Source organism: Achroia grisella, unplaced genomic scaffold (genome assembly GCF_030625045.1).
Source record: "Achroia grisella isolate CSIRO2021 unplaced genomic scaffold, CSIRO_AGI_Agris_v1 utg4223, whole genome shotgun sequence".
Classification (NCBI taxonomy): Eukaryota; Metazoa; Arthropoda; class Insecta; order Lepidoptera; family Pyralidae; genus Achroia; species Achroia grisella.
Window position 1 is genome coordinate 155495 of NW_026712852.1, and position 23793 is coordinate 179287.

General features: G+C 31.8%; 2 protein-coding genes across 2 annotated transcripts; one reads left to right on the forward strand and one right to left on the reverse strand.

Moving 5' to 3' along the window:
• Nucleotides 1-257: 257 nt before the first annotated feature.
• LOC131844886 (BRCA2-interacting transcriptional repressor EMSY) lies at nt 258-7016 on the reverse strand. Its single transcript, XM_059193872.1, has 6 exons — nt 6840-7016; nt 6525-6699; nt 5087-5390; nt 4535-4703; nt 2259-4178; nt 258-2185 (listed from the first exon to the last, which is right to left on the reverse strand). The coding sequence occupies exons 1-6, from the start codon at nt 6898-6900 to the stop codon at nt 1710-1712; spliced, it is 3105 nt and encodes a 1034-aa protein (XP_059049855.1). The 5' UTR covers nt 6901-7016; the 3' UTR covers nt 258-1709.
• A 1486-nt stretch (nt 7017-8502) lies between these two features.
• On the forward strand, nt 8503-20424 carry LOC131844880 (uncharacterized). Its single transcript, XM_059193861.1, has 13 exons — nt 8503-8792; nt 8887-9039; nt 9245-9330; nt 13751-13855; nt 14215-14361; nt 14463-14525; nt 14761-14876; nt 15835-15998; nt 17043-17200; nt 17827-17973; nt 18202-18334; nt 18707-18938; nt 19221-20424. The coding sequence occupies exons 1-13, from the start codon at nt 8621-8623 to the stop codon at nt 19603-19605; spliced, it is 2061 nt and encodes a 686-aa protein (XP_059049844.1). The 5' UTR covers nt 8503-8620; the 3' UTR covers nt 19606-20424.
• Nucleotides 20425-23793: the final 3369 nt, after the last annotated feature.

Here is a 23793-nt window from a genome sequence, read left to right on the forward strand (position 1 = left end):
TATAACAAAAAGAACGAAAATAGAAACACGATATATAACATTTCAGTTATTGCAACGTCTCGATTTCTTTGATATGACAAAACTATATGAGTATATCTTTCTCTTTTTCGCACAGTCATCGATAATATGCGCCTGAAATCTGTTTGATAATTATAACTTTAGTGTAAAGTTCTGATATTTTTAAATATAATAAAACTAGCTCTATTAACCGACATAAAGAAATGAAAATCAGTTGAAAATTTCTGTCTATCATACTATTACTTCTCACTTACTGGATAACAAAACAGAAATCTAACATAGGTATATTTATAATAATGTCGTTTTATATTAACTCTTCCACGCGTACATAACACGAACACGGACATCATTAACTTTAGATTTTACGTCAAATAATTCAATATACTTACACCTTTATCTAAATATATTTGTAAATTATTGCAATAAGAATTGAAGAGCTATATAACAATTTAATAAAATATATTCCTTTATAAATTCTTAAGTGATGTTATTTATAAATTACTAGATACTAATGAATTCTGACAATGTAAAATTTATAGATTTATTTACTATTATTTAGTTTACGTTTCTAGATTATATCTATAAATATAAGGTCAATCTATTTATATAAGTACTTCTCAGTCGGTATGGTTGCATTAGTCTCGACAATTGTAATGGAATTGGAAATTTGGAAGATGCATGTCGTTTGCATACGTAACTTAACAATACTAATATTATAAAAAGGTAAAGTTTGTGAGTTTGGATCTTCGGAGTAATCTCTGGTCTTACTGATACGATTTTGACAATTTATTTAGTATAGGATAGTCCATTAATCCAGAACTACAACCAATAGGAGTGGAGCGGTAATGAAAAATGTTGGAAAGACGGGGGAAAAATTTAACACTGACGAAGTTGCACGGGCCAACTAGTATGTAATATAATATATGTACTAGTTGGCCCGCAAACGAACGAACGAATCGATAGAAGCCTGGGAAATGTACTTCCCATCGATATTATTTTGTTCAGATAATATGCAGTAAAGTAAGAAGAGTTATTGCGCATAGTGAGACGTCATCATATCGCATTAGATTTTTTTATATTATCATATAATGTAGTGACATCAGACATCCCGCAATTGACGTTAGATATTAAAAAATGTATTATATTATCTAAACATTACAGACGCTTTGCTAAAATCAACAATTTATAACTGAATCAGTTACATTAATTATGTAATTGATCCTCTTGTAAATATTAGCAAAGTTTTTGCAGATGCAGTACCTAGGTACCGCATCTCAAGGCAGAACTATTGGAAAAGAAGATTACCTCAAGATTGGATATATTTATCTTAATCTATTTATCGTAATAAGTTTAAGTTTGAAAAATATTGATATATGCCTTTACATAACTGGACATTTTATACAGCGTTTATACTACTGATACAGAGACAACTATTTGTTCATGTGTACATACACACATTTCTAGTAGTACACATTAAATTTCTTAAGAGCCTCTACTTTACAAAAACTAAAGATATTGTAGAGTACAAACATATCTGTCTGTCTTCGCGCGATTATAAACAAAAAAATAAAATAATTGAGATTACCGTCGTTCTTCACTTTATACACTTCAGATTAGATTCATGTTGGATTAAGTGGTATTACATTTTAAAGAAACATTTTACCATTCTCATATTAAAACTACTTTATTGCTCATTTACTTAAAGGCAAACTTTCACTTACAGTTTGTGAATCTGTGGAGTTAGCGGAGTCTTCCCCAAGTAACCTACTAAGTTGATCATCAATGTTGTCATTGCGTCGCGACTCTCGCGCCTTTGACTCCTCACTAGCAAACACATCGTCACCCACCATCATACCTTCGTCTAGATACGAAAACGACTCTAAATTGATGTCAGACGAACTGATTGCCGTACTGTAGACGTCTATCCTTTTCTGCTGTGACTTTGCCTCAGCAACTTTTTCTGATAGCTTCTCTTTTGCTTTCGTCAAAGCATCCGATTCGGATTTATCTATTTTCGAGTCAATTTCTTTTATTTTCTCGATCGACTTTGACTTTAGCGCGAAAGACGAATCGTTACTGGAGGAGCCATCATCTTGTAGTTGACTCAATAAAGTCCGCGTGGCGAGAGATAATCCACTAGTACTACTATACATTTCACTGCTCTCACCTAAAAGAATGGAACCAGTTAGAAAATTAAGAAATTAAAGTCAAATTTGTCTTTAATCATGTTAATGTCTTACCACTAGGAGTTCCACGTTGCATGCTATCTTGTACTGAGTGCTTGCTTTTCTGCTTATGACTATCCACCATAAAATCATTTTCACTATCACTAGACATACCCAGATCTAAATGCAATGAATTTAATTTATCATCATCATCTTTCCCTTTCCTTGAAACAGTGTCTAATTCCATCTCCCAGTCAGTGACACTAGACGAGTCTTTACCACCTTCGGAGTCTTTAGTAAAACTTGCTTTAGCCTCTTCATCTTTTTCTATAAGAGGTAGACCACTTTCTTCGATCGGCACGATGCCACCTATACTTTCTGTTGTGGAATCTAAACTACTAGGATTGCAAGTGTCGTCATTTAATTGGGTGTCAAATAGTACTGGTGTATCTTGTGTTATTGGAGTTATAGTTTTATCGTCGGGAACCCGCGCTACATTAGATCCTCTGCTGTCTAGGATTTCTGACATAGTAGTCGCTCGACCTGTTTGTTCATTGTTAAGTTCCAAAACTATTACATTTCCTGCACATTTAGCTGCCTCTGCTTGTTCCGATTTCGATGCTTGTAACAACTGATTGACATTCTTTCCCATGATAATTTTTGACATATCGTTACCATTTTTTGTAAATGTTAAAGCTTTGCCGATAGCAGCACCTTTTTGTACTACTATTAAGCCTTTACTGCTAGTCGGTCGTACTATTGGGTTGGTGAGTTTAGGTGTAGTGATTGGAGTCATGCCTTTTACTGGTACTATGTCAGCCAAATTGGCGGTTTTTATGGGTTCCACACCAAGAATCTTTGTACTTGATGACATAGCACTGACAACTGTAGGTTTCGAAACAACAGTCATTGATGACGACTTTGTAACTTGGGTAATACTTTGAGAACTAACAGGAACTAATTTCATAGCAGTAGAGATATTTTTAAACTGCAATAATGGCATTTGACCGTCTGGTCCAGGTTTCGTTCGAGCTTTGGCTGGCAACACGAGCATTTTTTGACCTGACCTTGGATTTAATACAACAGTTTTTGCAGAGACTTTCAAATCAGTTGCAGGTATACCTTTCGGTGTTAGAGTCTCTGTAATTTTAGGTGACATATTGCTGCTTGGTGTACCATCTTTCGCTGGTGTGCTAACCCCGGATGTTAGTATTATTTTAGAACTAGTCATTTTTGTTTCAGGCGAAGACTTAGACACTACGATCATTTTATCAGTGAAAACTGACGGGGTTGACGGAGTTGAAGTGCGACTTTTGGGTATCGAGCCGATAACTTTGGTAGTAACTAGTTTACCTGCTGTAGACAAAGCTTTCTGTGCAGAACTTGGCGCTACAACCAATTGCCTATTTGATAGCAACTTCATTCCTTCTGCTGGTTTTTGCAGTATCTTTAGCTCTGACATTTGTACTTTTTTATCAGCAGTTACTTCTCCACGTTTCTTTATTATAAGGTGGCAGGGTTTGTTAGTCATTGTTTTAACGGGTGGTGTACCTTGCGCCTGGAGTGTGCTGGGATCGTCGGGGTGAGCATTCTCCGGCACGGCCAGCTCATGAGGCACGGTCGCCGGCTGCGTTAGAAGTTGCATGGTGGGCGAGTCAGTTACCATGCCTGGTGATGACAAAACTTTCGGTTTTATTTCGTTCAAGTAGTCAGGTTTGTTTTTGTTACCTAAAATGGATTGCGCGTAACTGGCCTGGAATGTGTTTGGTGGACCAGAATATTCAACTTGTAGTGATGTGGGATTGTACTGTTTACTGGGTGACATTGGTAGCTCTTGTTTTTTCGTTTGTGCTTTGTGTGAAGCATTTTTGGAAGATTTGTTGTGTGATCTATTTTTAATTTGTGGACCCCGTGGTGTGTGGACCTGGCTAGTTTTACTTGTGGATACTTTGCTTACTTGATTATATGAATGTTTTGACTGGCCTGATGGTTTACCTGTATGAGCAAAGACATGTTTAATAAAAAGTAAGATAATATATGTTAAGCAAAGTAACATACATTGACAGAATCAACATACTATGTCTTTTTATAGATTGTAGGAAAATAAAATGTACTGCAGCATCATGCAGTACGGTAACTTCAAGTGCAGCTACTATATGTATGACCTAATGGTATAATATATCAATTGATAAAGGCAGAAATTATGATCATAAAGTATTTATGTAAGGATAATTTATTTTTCTTTATATAAACTTCTCTTGACTTTTACGCATTTTTAATAGGTATTTATCATTGAATGACAAAATATTCTATTATTCCTTTTTATTATTAGAAATAAAAATTAAGCTTACTTGTTGGAGGTTGGGAGAATTTAGAATATATTTGTGATAAATTCAAATGTTTCTGATTGGTATTTGCCGGTATATTTCTCATGTTTTTAACTGGTGTGGTGCCATCATCTGGAATTGCACTACCTTCAGCATTTTTTCTTTTACGACTGGAAAGTTCTGTTTCCCATATCTGTAAAAAATATTATAGGTTTACAGAAAAAATATACATCATTTAATGAGGTTTGTAATAACAAGTATAAAGTTTAGAACATTTATTTGTATTTGAGATATTAATATTGAGAAGGTGCTCTGTACAATTATACAGCATGATTTCCCAGGTTCTTCTTGATTATATTATTTCATAATCTATATTACAACAAATATTAACATATCTTTCTTGGTCTTATGCATCATGACATATGAAAAAAAAATTTAAGTATATTTACCAGTTATTAGACTTTGGGACTCACCTATGTGTGATATATGTCTGATGCTATTTAATATTTCTTATTATTTTATTAAATAAAACAATTTCCATAATTAATTATTTATACAAAAAATATATATACTAACTTTGGTAGTTTGGTCCTCCATTGCAATAGGGGGGAATATAATTTCATCCATATTGTCATTTGACTGGAGAGCACTCTCAGCAGTTTCACCTTCTGCATCTTGTAACTCATCCTCATTGGACTTTGGGGCTATAAGTTTCTCAGCTTCCAGATTTTTCTGAAGTTCTTTGTTTTTGGCTATATTGATTTCTGCAGCTTTGTCTGCTATTTCTGTGTACATTGTTTGCGGGATTCCGCGTGGTAGCAGCGGCACCCGCCGGCGGCCTTCGCATATCCATGCTAAACCTGTATTGGGACCTGCCAATCTAAGCATAACATATAATTTGATTTATTATTCTGCATTTTATCTATATTGAAGAAAAAAATGTAGCAAATTACATACTAATGGAGGCAAATTTATATTATATATATAATATAAATTTGCCTCCATTATATAGTAATATTTAGGCTGAAAAAAAATATATAAGTATTTGTAATAAATTAGTCATTAAAAGTAATGTCATAAATAGTAATCAGTATCCATACTTTAGATAAAATGAAGTTATAAATACATATGTTTGTGAAGCAAGTGTGTCAATTTCACAAAAGCAGTTAGAAGATAGAAAACTTTTTAAAACTATATATTATCAATTTAATAATTTATATCTGAAATTTTAAATCTGCAGACAAAAATGTCACTATAACATAACAACATAACTGAAAATTCTAGAATAACATAATTCAACATAACTGAAAATTCAATTTAAAATCTGCTCACAATGTTTTTTTTTTCAGTAAAATCATTATCTATAACTATGCCACATTAGAAGTATTCTGAAATATAGCACTGTGACAAAGCATCTATTTATTAGCAAAATTATAATCTCAACAATTATTAATTATAATATTGATAATTACATTGTATAAATGTCAGCAAATATAGGTCAATCAAAAGCATTAAATAGTAGGATTTTTTTTACTTTAGTCTTAAAAGTTTTATATGTACTTATTTAAAATTAAAAATAGTACAATTAAAAAACTGCCCTTATATATCATATGAAACAACATACCTATGAAATAACCACTATTAAATATATTAAAAAAAGTTTTCATTACCAAAAGCTAATAGGTTATCTGTCAAATGCAAACAAGGCACAAAAGCTCAAATTTCAATTAAATTTTAAAATCAAGCAATTAATAAAAAAAAATAATGTTTCTTTCATAACCATCATCTTTATCTACAGGGCTAAGACATCAATAACAATAATAACATTAATAAACAAGTTTTTAAATTGCACATATAGTAAATTTATTAATTAAGGTAATATTAAAACTAATATAATGCCATGTTAAATATTGCAATGGCTGTGATTTGTGATTCTCAGCCATCTTTGACTCTGTACTTTAATGTATAAAAATAAATCAACAACCCTAAAAAGAAAATTAAAATATATTCTTACTGGTCTGCTATTGTAGCTAATAATTCATCATTGGATACGCGGCGCGCCTCGGCACTATGCCGATCATGGCTTATGTGTAAAACAGCGCGCAATTCCTCAAGCAACTTTTTTCTTTTCTCTTCCAATGGCCCTTGTGCTCTAAGCACACTGATCATATTCGAGTAGGCTTCCAATTCTATAAACAAACATGTAAGCCATGAATTAGTATTGGTCTTGTAAAGATAAATAGCAATGTAATCGTTTTAATAATAAGAGCATAATATGAAGAAAATCATAGGAGGGAAATGAATGCCATCAAGATCACTAAATATATACCGAGTCTACGAAGCGTACGGCGACATTCGTCGCGCGTCATGTTTAGAAGCATGGGCCACATTTTAACGGCGTTTATTATAAACACTGATAAAACACTCTTTAATTATAATAATTTAACCATATTTTATAAATTATCCAATTGGCAAATATCCATACTGTTTACTTCAAACGACAATTTCGTTCACTTTTTGACACTTCGAAAAATAAGACGGCTTGTATCTTGTTTATGGTTTCTGGGATACCATTCAAAATTATAAACTACGTTTAAGGAAGAAATAAATCTAAAACAATAATAGGCCTATACGACTACGCCCAGATTAAAAAAAAAATCCTCATTGTTTTAAAAGTTTTTAGATAGAATTCATGTTATATATAGTAAAATATGTATTCTATCTAAAAAGTTTTTTTCAAATAGATAACAACCTTGTAATGTATGTACATTACAAATAAGTCAATTTAGCTAAAGTTAATATGCAAATTACATGAATTTCAACATCATTGCCCTGCCTTCATAGGCAAAAAAAAAGGGTTTTTGGGGCAAATATGTTATTCTCTTCCACCGATTCCTAATAAATATTTATTATATATTTGTAATAATGAAAAGATTGTCAGTGTAATCTATATAAGTTAAGAAAAACAAAATATTGATACAGCTAAATACTAATTATTACATTCTAAATATATTATTTTCAATAACTCGTATAGAGGGTTGATTTCTCATGATTCTAAATTTAATGTGATCTTTATATGACACACATTGTTTTTAATTTTACTTGCTTTTGAGACTACTACTTACGACTAGTATTACTTATTAAGAACTTATTGATTATGTTTCTGTAGTTAAGAGAACTTTTACTTTTCTCTCTATTTTAGGTGCATTGAACATATTCGCTTATATAACAATTAATAATATTATTGCTTTTACTTTATTGACCAATAAATACCAAGGAATTCTAAAATACCTAAGTTCATCACATACGAAATAAATACAACATTACGGTAAATTATATAAGTTTGCAACATTACTTATAATTGAACCATAGACTGAAAACATGTTTGACACAAAGCGTGTTTGTGAAGTTACTTTTGAAGATGTAATAATCGTATACAAAATATTTAATAATAAATTTGAAAATTAGTACAAAATAATACATCTATTTTAAAAATATTTTTCCCTTGATTACAAGTGTTGCTTTGAATCAATAAATATAGTTCTATAGGGTATGGTTCTACATTTCACAAGTAACGTATTTGAAGTGAGTGATTTAGTCTCGCTACCAAATATAATTTCAACGGTACCGGCCACCGATTCTGATCAGTTTTTTTTGCACTGTATATTTTTATTTTGTAAAATCTACTTCATATTAATTCGAAATAATAGCTTGTCTCGTAAATATTTCAAATATAAATGGGTCATTACATTATTAAATTATAGGGTCCCCTGCGGATCCCAATTACATGAAAGTCATTATAAAATTTAATGTTACTAAAAACTTAATTTTCATTGCATCATATTTACTCTGCTAGTGTAGGTATATATATTTTATGTATGTTAATTATTTGATTTAATCAATTTAAGAAGGTCCTATATCTTGCAGCATAATAAATGTCACTGTCAGTGTGGTTACAGTTCTGTAAATAATCTGTGTCTGTGGAACTCTGTGGACTTCCGTTTGTTTTGTAGTACGAACCAAATAACGTATTTTAATTTTTGAATTTTTTATTCATTGTGAATAAATAAATTTGTTTTTTGAATTGAATATTTTAGATTTTGCGGTTTAATGATGACAGACGTAGATGAGATAATTGATTACATAAAATCTCTTCGAAAGGGTTTTGACAAGGACTTGTTTCAAAGTAAAATCGAGGATTTGGCGTACATTGTTGATACAACTGGCTTGGATTACGACGATTTCCATGCTTTGTTTAAAATTTGGTTAAACTTGAGTATACGTGAGTAATTAACATATATTTATACTAACAAAAATATGGGTATTGGATATAGGAATATAATGCTAACTATATGTGTACTGTTATTGAATTTCAGCTATATCGAAATGGATTAGCTTAGGCGTAAGTTTAGTACCTCCAGACAGAGTCGAGGACCGAACTGTTGAATATTCCTTTCGTTGGCTTCTTGCTAATTATGAAAACCACACAAGTTTCTCCAGGATGGGATTTTTACTTGACTGGTTAACAGGTAATTTTAAAACTATTATTTCTTCCAGTAATATACAGGACTTAGCACCAAAGTGTACTACTATAGAATTTAATCAAAATGCGTGTTAATTATTAAACAAAAGTTTATCTGTATGCTTGCTGTTTATGCTATTGGTGTTTATAGTACTGATAGGTACTCTTAAAACTTAACTTGAAATAAAATATAAAACTTGTTTATATTTCAGTTGCAATGGACTGCAATTATATTGATATGACTGCTTTGGATTCAGGATATGAATTATTTTATACTCTGTGTACATTTGAAGTACTGGTGAGTGTATAATTTATTCTATACAGCTATTATATTAGAGTAACAAATCATGAATGTATCTGTGCAAAAGAAGGGAAAGTTGTAATGAAACTTTATTGTATAATTTTATATTAAGTCTTTATACTAACTTGTTGGTCACTGCTACCGTAACGAGGATTGTAATGTGAATCATCAGGCATGGTAATACCACAGATAATATAATATTACATACAGATACCCCATCCCATACAAGAAAATGGTTCCTTCCTAACTCGGGCTATTCTTCGGGCTATTTTATTTCGCCGCCGTAGGCGCTAGATGTCGCTATATCTGAAGCAGTTCTGATTACTAGTGGGTGATTAGTAATAAAGCATGAAAATAGATGGCAGAGAATTGTCTACATGACATCTGTTTTATATTAATAGATATATAACTGTATCGAACTCCTGATTGGGTACAATCGAAAATTCAATGTAGGTATAATATTGTTCGCTGACAGTCTCCAGACACGGCTAATGTACCTATGTATCTATGTACTATGTTACAGTTACTTTTTTACATGCCTACTTTTTTTCTCCCGACGAAGATAATAATATGTCGTAATGCGTCTGCACTAAAATCGGGCTATCGGTGAAGGAGCAATAGCTCCTTAACGAATAGCCCGATTTTAATACGGTTTTTTTTATTTAAATTGTTATGTGATAGTGATAGATTTTAGCTGTAATCAATTGATGTGCATATGGGTACCTCATATAATTTTCAGTGTATAATTATTTCTCAATATATAGTTAATTATGGTAAACTGGCAATTTATAAAACTGAAAATAATATCTGCAAACCATCAATCTGTTATATGTATAGGTTCTTTCAGGGATACTACATCGGTGCTAATGACATGTAGGTACTTATTTTGATGTTATACCTATTTGTAGAACCTTCGGTATATACAAACTACGCCTTTACTGCTAGTTTTTTGGTATTTATGTAAGTTGTTATTCAGTTGAAATTAAGCTGCGAAATTACAGGATATTTGGACATAACATCTATGTTCTCCGGAATGATAACGTATGCGGGATATAGCGGGCACGACATGATGACGTAATGCTGCTTAATAATATATGTGTATGTATGTACGTCGGATAGCGTCGTGGTTGGATGGATCGTCAGCTTATTTACCATTTCAGTTAATAATAGTAGGTAGTAACTTTTGACAATATGGATGAGGGAGGGTAACGGTGATGATGATGAGATCAATAATGACTGTTGACGATAGTGACGGTGGTATTTATATATATTCATCATTGGCAGTATTCTCAACATTATCATCATTGTTCATCATGATGATTGAGATCAAATTAATTAATTGATTAAAAAAGTAGCAAGTATTAGGTAGGTACTAAGTCCTTATATGACTTAAATACAAGGTTCTGGGATGCTGTGATATACTACAGTCTCTAGATTTAGTTTCTTATTAGTATTCCACGACCAAAGTCTATAGACAGAGAAATATAGATTTACACAAAGTTTTTTGATGTAAATGGGAATTATTATACACATTGCTTTAAAAAATATATATGATTACCATCTAATACAAAATCATTATGTAGTAAATAATTCCTGACATTTTAAATCGAATGAGGTGAAACTAACATTGCATGAACACAACACTTGAAGATCATAAAATTTTTATTTCAGGTAACAAAACACTTTTAAATAATTTATTAATCACAGAATAAACAATTGTTAATAATTTACAATAATATTTCTTTCACTGCTTGTCTGTTATACCACTAAAACTTCAAACACTTCTGTTATTTTTATATTATATTCCAATCATTTCATAATTAATTCCTGGTACACAAAATATTCCTGGATTTGTTGATGAAGCAATATAATAATAATCATGTGTTTAAATCATAAACTTATTTGCAGTCGGTTACACATAATATAATTACTTGGAATTTCTTCTCATCACTAGTCCATTGCTTTCTTACTTATTTAATTATATTATTAATTGCATTGTGATTAATAATTTACAGATTTTTCTTCTGCTTTTTTCTTATTTTTACTTGCATTATTATTTTATACAGTAAAATGTTCATATATATATACATATATATTTCTTATTCTTTTGAACTCCTGTTCTTCACAGTAAAAATGTTATTTATCTTCATCTGAATGACTAGGAGATTTAAAATATCATCTCTTATTTGTTTAAACTTTGTTCAGTATTAAGTTGTTGATGTCAGGAAAATCTGAAAACAATATCATATACCTATGTTACATTTTCATGAACTTACATGAATGAATTTACATGAAAGTAACTAAACTGTAACCTTATTAGCACAATAAACATATTATTCATACATCATATTCATTCAGTTCTAATAAAATATAAAAATAATACTACTGTTTAGTACTTTATTTTGATTAATAATTTTCAGTATTTTCTCAATCAATCAAAAATTATAAAATCAGTGTTAGTTTTTTGAAGTTACATTCATAACAATAATAAAAACATAATAATACCACATTAAAGCGGTCACCAAGTACCTATGTTTATTATATTTTAATATGAAAGATACACACATACATATGCAAGTTTTTAACAACTTATAGTTATACCTGGTATAAGATAATCCTCAAAGACACGATAGTTTACTAAATATTTGTAGTATTTCTTAGACACATTTAAATTATTGAGTTTGACAAAAAAATAAGAAGTTCAATGAACTCTGAACAGGAACAATTCAAAAGTTGAATTGAAGTACCTACTTAACTTAAATGATGAAAAAAGAGAAAAAATCCAATGCTAGTGAAAATATGTTGTAAGCATTTGACTTAAAGTCGTTTATCCTATTCCTTTATTCCTATATTTTATATTTTTAACCTTTCATTTATGTTGCCAGTACTCGTTGTCATTTCGATATAATAAAAAAATATGGACCAACCTACGATTTTAAATCGATATTTTTATTTGTGATGAAATCTAATAATATAAATTACGAATAACCTACCCTCGAATGGAGATATTAAAAAACTAATTATCATGAATAGTAGGTATTAGGATAAGTAATATATCATAGTATTATGAATGATTATCGTTTCAAAACCTTGTACAATTTAGTAAGGTTGAAAATATCCTTCTACAAAAGCTAAATTCGAGTATTTGTAAAGTTTCTTATGAGTATTTGTAAAAATTCGAGGATCCTCATATTTAGCTATCAATGTCAGTAATTTAGATACCATATAACACTTGTTTATTGAGGTTTCATAAAGGTATAGCTGACCTTATATACTCTATACCACATTCAATTCTCATTCATTAAATTACAATAAGTAGGTATTTATTTTTTTAATAGAAAAACAATGTCACTAATGTCATTAATTGCTATAATTACCAGGGTGACCGCGTGGAGGTTGATATAATAGAGTACACTTGTATCAGATCAATCTAATTAATATTTCCCTCTTCAAGTTTTGAAGTTATGAGCGAACAGATAAATATATAGTACTTGCATACCTGTCAAAATCTCTCTATTTTGCCGTCGTCGAGTAAAAATTATGCATTGCAATTCGTTCCAAATAAGAGTATAATACAAAATGATGAAATTTTACTGTTTGCAAAGACTAATTAAAAGCACCATCGAATAATGCGTTGTAATATCCTGTTATCGATTATTCGAAAAAATCGGTAATCTATGCATTTATTTTTGATATGGCAACACTTTCTATTATATTATATAAGTATTACTGGCATAATATGGTTTTCTTGTTTAGCTGTTTTATATTTACTTAAACTTTTTTTATGTTTAATTTATCATAATAATATAGTAAGTACTTATTATTTGAAAATATAAAATAAACATTTAAAATACGGTGATACAAATGAAAACAGCGCCATCTATGAAAGTCTTTTGGAAACAATAAGCCCCAATTAGCAATGATTAAATTGTAAACAAATACAGGGCAACAACAAAATGAGTAAATATATGAAAATTACTTTTCAAAACGCATTATTTCATTTTAACATCTATATATGACTTTTTAAAAATATATTAAACCTTTTTAAAAACATAGTTTTGGGTTTTAAACGATTACAAAACAATGTTGAATTCCATTCGATACCAATGACGCCATCTAAATCCGTTTTTCGAACTAAAAATGGCTACTATGCCATTGTTCCCCACTGGTAATACCATTAGGGTTACTGTCGTAGTTTACATCTAATAATTATTTACTTATTACTTCCCATCAGGTGGCCCATTATCATGATTAACAACTATTTACTGATATAATGTAAGAAATACAGACTATAAACTATTCTTTATGGTATCTTTAACATAAATAAAATTAGTTTTCAATTGAACTTCTTTACTTTGTAGTAAAAATATATATATATTCTTCATGTCCTTTTTTTTTCTACTATTAATTATTTCAGACTGCACATGTTATAAAACTGATATATACATTGACAAAACCAGTTGATGTAACAAGAAGAAGAGTTCTTGAAATAATTGACTATGGCAAAAAACAGGCTAAAAAGGTTTGATCCATACTTTGAATTACTAATTTTAATAATATCTACTCAAATGAATATTCTCTCTTTTGACATAACATCTTTTATACCTTAAGAATATACTTAAATTCTTATATAAGATTTTGTAAATTCTTTTATGACTATGTAAGAACCTACTAAAACTATAAATCATTGTGTTATAAACACAATGATTTATAGTTTTATATTGTTGTATTTTGTTTTATATAAAGTATATGCATGTTGAATAACAAGTATGCTATATCACATGTTTTTTTTTTCTTTTTAATGGCTGGTCACTTTGGTGCTTTTGCCAAATACAATTTGGGAAATGGAAGGTGTTAATGAAAAATATATGTTTTTTACAGAATGTATACAGACAATTGCAAGTTTTATTGGGTTTATTTAAGTCCTATAGACCCGAATGTGTCCCAGAGGATGTACCAGCTATGTCCATACATACAGCTTTCAGAAAAATAAATGTAACTCTTCATACAAGATTCAAGAGATGTCAGGTGTATATTTATTTATTGTATTATTATATTATATTATATATCTTGTTGTATTATTAAATTATTTGGACTTTATTTATTTATTTAAGTACTTGGTTTTTCAGGAGCGCAGAAATCATTTGAGTGAAGAGAGATACCATTTATTGTGGACAAATCCATTAAGTTTGGTAAATATAATTTTAAATAAATTACAGCAAAGTACCTAATTAAGATTTTTTTTATAACATAGGTGACAAACAATCTTACAGTTAAGCGGCCCACATGATAGTAAGTGATTACCACCACCCATGATCACTTTCAATACGAGGGGAAGTAAGGGGAATAAGAGTTTTGCTTGAAGGTTGCAATATCGTGTCAAATTAGTAAATCAAATTTCATTGTAATGAAAATTTTTGCTTCCAGGAACGTGCTAGAAATAAGAAGGCCGAACCGTTAGTGCCAAATATGGAGTTTCTAAATGTTAGCTCGAAACAATATTCAGACAAAGAACAAATTAAAAATTATCTTGACTTTACAGAGTAAGTATCAATATTGTAAATCTTAAATGCCATTGAAATCATTTACGGGATCAAATAGCCTTAAACTAGACATTGTCAACTAAATTCATAAATTGTAAGGCACTAATGGAAATTAGGCAGGTAGCAGGGAAAGTTTGGACTCAGAGTGCAAGGGACCGAATGCTATGGAAATACTTGGAGGAGGCCTATGTCACATCATGACATACTGTTGATATTCAGATGTGGAGAATTTTTTTTTTAATAAATATAGACTAATATGACCACAGTTACTGCCTAAACTCTTGTATAAATTTGTAAAGTTAACAGTAAATAAAGGCTTTTATTATTATTATTAATGGGAAGTGATACAATTAAAAGTGAACTTAGTGCACTTATGCTATGGCCTAATGAATTAATCACGATAATTCTGTGTAGTGTAGGTTCGCATGACAGGTTGCTTTATTAGAAATGGAACCACCAATTTCCATTACTGGGTATGGGTAAATTAAGGGGTAAAGTATTTATTAAATATTTAATGCACAAACAGCAATAATGGTGTATATAAATACAAATAAATATATAAATAAGGTGGACTTACCACTGAGGCATTTTCACCTGACGATAGCTCAAAACGCTCACTAATTATCAGCTCTGGAACTCACTCTCTGAACGCATTCAAACTATCTGCAATAAATATATTAAAAAAAAATGTTCATCGCAATTTTTTTAGTTTACTATCGTTTACTAAAAGTATGTGTATATATATTACGTATTGTGGGTACATGTTATATTATTAATGTGTATTCTATTTTAGATCAGTCTAATATTTGTATAAACTTAATTGATACAATCAATCTAAAGCCACCGTCGAGTACTTCTGCACTTCCGAAGGTCGACTGGTAGCGAAGGCGTAGCGATAAGTCCGCCTATCGTATGGTCAATAAAGTGTTAAATAAGTATGATAATGAAACCACCCCAGGGCGGGTGCAGTGGTGCGGCACCGGGTGGCGCGGCGCGGGCGGCGGCCGGCGCGGCTGCGGGCGCTGCTGCGGCGCGCGGCGGCGGGCGCGGCGCTGCTGGCGCTCGAGCCGCTCCACCACCGCGCCTTCTTCGCCCACGACCTGCACCACGTGCTCTCCGCCTGTGAGTTACGTTCAGATGACATTTATTTAGAAATGAAAACGGTAACCGCTTACGTAATAATTATATATAGAATATACTTTATTATTATTACACGATGTTTACTCAGTTCTTACTTATGTTACGATTAATAATAACTAGTAACTGAGTACAAATTGTGGTACTCATATAAAGAATTTTATCGATCATTGAAGAATGTATATAATAACGATAATAGGCCTCATCGCTGAGAGCGATCTTTTCTAGGCGACGAGACAGATTTAAATATAGAACATGTAGGTGATATGCAAAAAGGTGTGTAATGCAAAAATTATAAGTATAATATTTCAATTAAAATTTATGTAAATAATAATAATTACATATGAAACTAAATACACTTACATAAACTACATATATATTATAAACTAAATTATTATGGTAAGATATAGACAATGGCAATGGGCAGGGCACATAGCTCGTAGGACAGATGGCCGTTGGGGCAGTAAAGTCCTCGAGTGGCGACCACGGACCGGAAGACGCAGCGTGGGAAGGCCTCCAGCTACGTGGACCGACGATCTGGTCAAGATCCCTGGAAGGCATTGGATGCGAGCAGCGCAGGACCGATCGTCGTGGAGATCATTGGGGGAGGCCTATGTCCAGCAGTGGACGTCTTCTGGGCTGCGATGATGATGATGATGATAGACAATTTGCACATATCACATCTACATATATCTTAACATAAATCTGTGTGTTTAGATCCTTTTCATGTTCATATTTAGAATGAAATACTTTAAGGCCTTTATTAACTTTTAACAAATAAAAATCAAGTAAGTCAGTAAATGTTAGTACATGGTTCATAACACCATCTAAACACATATTGAAATAATTTCAAAAGGACACTAGTTTTATATTTTAGCAGTCACAAATGTCCTTTATCAATCAACAATATCAACAATCACCTACTTTATTATAAAGTTGGTTATGTTGGCATCCAATAAGTTGATTCATAAATAATGCCATATACTGCGCTTTAAATCTTGTTAAAAGTGGTTGCTTTTATCTTTACAGGTTTCTTAGATGGCTCTCCTCATAGTTATGCAGAGAAGCAGGATCTCCTTCACAGGATAGCAGTTCTACAACATACAATGCTGCAGGGCATACCTGTTATCACCAGGTTTCTTGCGCAGTTCTTGCCTTTGTGGAATGAAAAGGATTACTTTCCAGAGGTTAGTTACTTTTAGTAGTAGTAGATAGTTACTTAGATATTAATTTGTGTGAGTACCTTATTCTCACCTATTTCAGTTACCAATCAGCTTGCTTTGTAACCTGTAGTATATAAAGGGTAAGGCAGCAAAATTACAGGCACGACGTCTTTTATATTATATTTTATTCCACTTCGTCCACTTGGAAAATAACATTTATTAATGTCATATATAAAATTTCTAAATATTACTCCTTATAAATTAGTTGAAATTAGGTGAAAGTCCTGTCAAAATCAGTGCAGCAGGTTAAAAGATTAGCAAGAACAAAGGGACAGATAGACAAAAAGTTTTTAAATATAATTTGCTAATGTACTTCATATCCATTTAGAGAAGAAATTTTAATTTAAAATATCAAACAAATACTGGAATTTTATATATTTGTATAGATATATTATTATACATCTGGAATGACACTGCATGAGTGATTGGTGTCAGTGGTGCTGTTTATGTACATATATAGGAAACGGTTACCACTTACTGTAAGTTTATTTGCCATTAAAATCATTAAAAATATATATATATAAATTAAGTGTGAAATAATATAATATAATCTTCCATGTTTTAAACATTATAGTTTTAATTTCTTTCAGATCATGGAGCTTGTAGAATGGGTCAGTGTAGACAGCCCAGCTCAGGTGTTGTCAATTGTGAATATCTTCACTAAGATATATTTGCGTGCGGACCCAATGGAGCAGTGTGCAGTACTGAACACCCTTTCTAATATGTATGTCAATATGGTAAGTCTCAACGTGAAATGCAGGTTTAATAAAAAGTTAGTTTTTATTATTTATACATTTTTCAGTTATTCAATACAATGTGAAAGGATTTTTCAATAAGTTTATATGAAGTAAATTTAATAAACCTCTTGTACATACAAATTATTAAAATGATTTCAAGTATTGTAAATCGTAATTTAAGGATATTTTATTTTTTAAACATAATATTTTTTTCATTTCTTATTACAGGTTTATGCAAGCACGAAAAGTCGTTACCATTTTATGAGTTTGGAGTCGTTTGAAGAAAATTATTCAACAGTACTACCTCATGTTGCTGAAAGCATCAGTGATATGTGTAACAAAGCACTACAAATAAATCCTGGTATGTGTTCTTTTTCAATGACCATATAGGTTTATAATAATGAAACCATATAGGTTTATAATAATGAAAATAAAACCATAAAAATATGGAGAATGATCAATACATCAGTGGTATTGTTGTACTGGTGAATTATTTGTCTTCTTACATTGTTATTGATTAAGGATTAATGACGCTCTAGTCATGATTATGAAAGAAACTTACTATCACATTTGAAGAGAACATGTTTCCCTGTCCTCCCTGTCCCTGTCTCAAAAATAATTGTCATATTGATAATGTTCAAGACTGCAAGAATGCAAGGTGATAAATATTGTATCACCTTGCATTTCGCAGCACTCAATGGTTCTTAGTAACGTAACTATATGTCGTTTGCAGAAGATATATGTGCAGCATACAGCGGCGCTCAGGCCTTCGAGCGGGCTGCCCGCGCACACGTTCGCCGCGCCGCCGCCGCTCGGCGCCCGCTGTCGCGCCGCAACGGAGCCGCCGAACCCCCGCCCGCCTGCCGCTCGGCCGTCGCTCCGCCGCCGCGCCGCTTGTCGCTGGCGCTAGCATTGCTGAGTCCGTCGGCCGCGTTGCTCGACAAGTTTGCCGGGCTCATAGTCCTGTAAGTAGTGATGTCTCTTATATTGCGGTTTGTTGTAGGTGAGGTATAATGATAATAATGAAAGAAGGATAGAAACGCGTTTCAATTAAGAGCACGAGTAGACGTATGTGACAGAGGTCAGACAGGTAGAAGAGAACTCAATATCCATGTATTATTATTATACATATAAGTTTTCTTGTCTTCCAGATTATTTGAAATGATAGTGAAAACATATTAAAATCCATTGGTATAGAAGACGCTGATATACATCAATCAAAATTATTTTCAATTTTCACATTCCAGGTACAAGCAAATCTTCAAAGCCATGAAAGCTACAATTAATATGCGGAAAGATGACATTTACTTAAACCAAATGCAGACATTGGGTGGTTATACCTTTGACTTGATTCACTGCCTGTACAGCGAGGAAGCCCTCAGTAGCCGTGACTCGGGAATTGTGTTCAACGACTTGAATCCACAGATAGTTGAAAAACTTGAGTCTCTTATGTCTGATGTTAACTCAATGTTGAGTCTGAGAAATCATATAGCTCTGGCGCCATACACGTATATACAGCTGGAGGCCATAGATCATAGAGATGCCGACAATAAACTATGGTTTGACGCTATTATTGACCATGAGTTCAGTGGTCTGAGCGAACTATTAAAAAAGTCAGGTGTACTTGACTGATTTTGAATGTAAACACTTTTTAAATATAACTTTATTTTTAATTTCTATGTAGTATAGAATTAAAAAATAATTCATACTCATAATAATAATAACTATTAGTTGTTAAATAAATAGTTGGAATAACCTTTCATGTTTTGCTCTAAATTAAATTATAAATTTCATTTTAAGGGAACTTTCGATTTTTTTTTTAATATAACGGAATGTTTTTACTAAACACGCTAGCGGCATGTTTTGTGAAATTACTACCATTTTTTTTTTTATTAGGTAATTAATATTGATATTCAATCATACATTCTATTAAACAACAATTGTTTAGTATCTTTGTGCTAGAAGTTGTAAAACAGAAGACAATGTTTATTCAATTTCTGTCAATGTAAAGAGCTTTTGAGAGAATTTGACCTATGAGTTCAATTATTTACCTATAATTATTATACACTATTTGGAATGGTTTTGCAGGGGCAAACTAGTGTTTTCAAATTCTGTTGTGAATATCCTTTATGTATGATGTTTTTAATTATTGAGTAAATAATTTTCATAATAGAATTTACTTCTTATTTCTCTGAATACCATTACTATATATATACACCATTATTATAGAATTTTGTGAACCGTTCCGTTAGAATCTGTACAATCATGACGCTATTAAAAGTTATTTTTTACTACTTTTTTTGCTCACTAATGAGTTTTCATATTCAATTATCATGTTTATACTGTACGATTTTATTCAATAAGATGTATTATAAATAGAATTGTAATTGACTTCTGTTTGTGGACGACAATAAACCGCCTCCTAATATTATTAATTTCTTAATAAACAATACAAACGTAATTGAATCATTTTCATTTTACTACCTACTACTTTTAAGAGCCCTTGCGTCACATAGAACGGTTGATTTGCAGATTGCAATTGTAAGGTTAACAAAAAATCGGAAATTTTTAATGCTCGTTTCGATCAAAATATGGTGTACGGAACAAGAATAGTTAAAATTTTTTTGTTCATAAATAGATTGTAAGGAAACAACGTTTTAGGTGGACCTTACCTAAAGACTAGCATAGACAAAAATTTTAATAATCTATATTTGTGTAGTACTAAGATGATATTTGATAGTTTCTCTTATAGACCTTCCACGTACAGGGATCAATTTATATATATAACACAAACTGTTCCCGCGACATCGTCCGCGTGGAATTTAACTTTATTTCTCATAAATAAAAGTAGCCTAAGTTACTCCTTATTACATCAGCTACATGCCAAAAAGATTCCGTCAAAAATCGGTTCAGCCATATCAGAGATTAGCCGGAACAAACAGACGGACAAAAATTGTAAAAAAAAATATTTTTGTGTGTACCGTATTTATAGGCATATGCATGTAGTACAAAAGGTTATTTCAATATTACAGACACTCCAATTTTATTTATACGTACAGATGTATAGATATGTATTTCTAATATGGCAAGGCAAGGTGTAAGAACTCCCGATAATGAAATTTGTCTGCATAAAATATAAGTTGCACCGACGGAGCACTTATCCGTGGAGGATAAAAGTCTGTCGTTTCGTATGTAAGTGCAATTCAATTTTTGTTCCTATTTTGATAGAGAAGTACCTGCAGCGAGAATTGTCCCTCAGTCATTAGAGCCCTTATTGCTTTTACGTTTTCTTCTTTTGTTTTAATTTTACAGTTTATTCCAAATAATAGATCCAACCTTTCGTCCCTAATTATAATCAATTATTTATATAGAAAATGGAGTGTCTATTACGTGCCAAATTAACAAATAGGTATAGACGTAGGCACTGTAATTGAATTTGACGGCAATTTTCCATAGCGTCTGTTAGGAAAATATATATTATTAGGGTATTGGGAGGGTAGAATAAAAAAATATCAAACTACATAATCGTGTTTACTAATTTACTACAGCTTTCACCCTGTCCATCGCTTCTCGATAATAATATTGAATCAAAAATAAGCAGAGAGCTCGGAACCCCATTAATTAATTCCTAAAAAAGAGATAGGGTATCTGTGCTGTGAGAGGGGCTACACAAAGTAGCTAGCCGTATAGGTATGTAGCTAAATAAATACAATATCCATGATGTTAGTATGTACCGTATCGTACATGCGTTGATCTACTCTAGCCTTACTTAGGGTGACTATAAAGCTGATGTTATCAAATATTCTTTATCAATAATAAATTGCTCTAGACATACTACATAGCGCCACCAAAGCTTATACCTTGGGCATTTGACAAGGGATAAAAATACTTATATATATTTATGTGAAAATATATTTCAAAGACAACATTCAGTCCAAAATAAACAGATATACCTAATCAGCAATATAAACGTTGGTATTGTGCATGAGATGTGGGAGTGAGCGTTTATAACGAAAACAAGCATTTATAACGAAATTGAGCATGTCAAGCACTTCGGTATGGCGATCTATAAAATATAAACGACCGAGAGGAATAAAACTCGAGTATCGACTGGAATACGTTCTTGTACATAAGAACTTTAGTGTTCCAATCTAATCATTACTGTATCTATACGAAATAACGAACATAAGGGCACTAAAAAAACAATCATGGTTTTAGTTTGGTTGAGTACTTGTTGCTTACAATTTTTGTTATATGTTATTTGCATAATATATAATATAGGTATAGGTCAGGTAATACAGATAATACTACTTATTCTAAATAAGGTATTGGTTCTATTAAGCTTTCGTCTCATAATAATATATTTCCAGACTCGAATATTAGATTCACACATCTCTATTCATGGAGGTAACTTACTTTTCCATTTCTTCCTATTATGGGAGCTCGTTTATTTTTTGTGGTCCATTCGAAAGCTTAAATTATGGACACCGTGGCTGGAGACTGCCTCGTACCTACCGGGGTGTCACGCTGTAGCGTGGGGTGGTAGCGCCCCATACCCGCTCACCGCCCTCAGCCTCAATGAGAAATGTTTCAGGGCCTTTTGTCCCCTTACGCCCCTTTTTGCAAGCGACATCTTCAAGGATACTGTGTTAATCGGACCCAGCGATACTTTTTGCGAATTCGACTACAGAATTCGACTGGAAAAACTGTTTTTTTTTTTATCCCTATTCCCTCGACCTCATTTACTTTTGATTGTTGTTCGACTGTCGGAAATTTCCATCTGGAATTTTATTATATTTGGATAAGTATTTTCTTATTAAGATGTCTATTGTCCTACTTATGGGATTACTCTTTATTAATAAATCTTATAAGGTTTCTTGAGAATAATTTTTATCATATAGTACATGATACATACGTTGCGTATACTGACTGACTTAATGGATATTAGCTAACGCCGTAAAAACTAAGAATAATATGTTTTTGTCGGTGATGACTAAATAGGTAAGGTTGAAGTAACAGGAAGATGTTAGTTCAGAGTATTTAGTTGTGCTATTAATCCTAATCATTAACTATCCTCTCCATATATCATTAATCATTGACCGACATTAAAATTATGTGTTCAACTCTTGAAAAACAACTTGTAAAGAAATTCAACAATTATATAATTTATCGTCATTATTATGTAATTGCGAAAGAGTTAAGGTTGAGACCTATTCACACTGACAGCATATCTATATATCATTTATAGGTACCTAATTATATTGTAGTTGCATACCGTTACTAAGAAACTTTAATAACATTCTCGATAATGTTGAAAATGTGTATTGTATAATTTTGTTTGTGACTTGGTTATGAATATAAGTATTATCACAATTTTTAAACATTAGTCTCGTACTTTAGGCAAATAAATTTATGATATCTGTGCATACTTCTAAAATATTATCGTGAGGTTAACACGAAACGTGGCACGGTCTCACGGCTCCCGGCAGGTTGTTTTTGCGGATAAAAATATGCGCAACTGGTAACAATTGATAGGGGAGGTGTGTGGGGTGCACTAGTTCAAATCTCGTGTCGAGAACCCTTTGCGACCCCACTTTATCCCTACTTTCATAACACTCCGAGTTGTTATTTCTCTAAGTTAACTATTGCTCCCATTTTTGTCAAATTATAGTTTAGGGGTAGTAAGAATTCACGTAATGTTTTTGTATTTTTACTGGTTTATGCGGATTAGATGCACTCACTCGAAAATTAGTGCATATAACGTCACGGTTTGTTTTTTTTTATAGTTTAGGGACAAGAAAATGGGATTCTGTGGTTGTG

Coding starts and splice junctions, on each gene's coding strand:
- LOC131844886 (XM_059193872.1), bottom strand. CDS start 6,900: ATGTGGCCCATGCTTCTAAACATGACGCGCGACGAATGTCGCCGTACG. Junction 5,391..6,524: donor TTAGCTACAATAGCAGACCA/GTAAGAATATAT, acceptor TGTTATGCTTAG/ATTGGCAGGTCCCAATACAG. Junction 4,704..5,086: donor TGGAGGACCAAACTACCAAA/GTTAGTATATAT, acceptor TATTTTTTACAG/ATATGGGAAACAGAACTTTC.
- LOC131844880 (XM_059193861.1), top strand. CDS start 8,621: ATGATGACAGACGTAGATGAGATAATTGATTACATAAAATCTCTTCGA. Junction 17,974..18,201: donor CTAATATGTATGTCAATATG/GTAAGTCTCAAC, acceptor TTCTTATTACAG/GTTTATGCAAGCACGAAAAG. Junction 18,939..19,220: donor TTTGCCGGGCTCATAGTCCT/GTAAGTAGTGAT, acceptor TTCACATTCCAG/GTACAAGCAAATCTTCAAAG.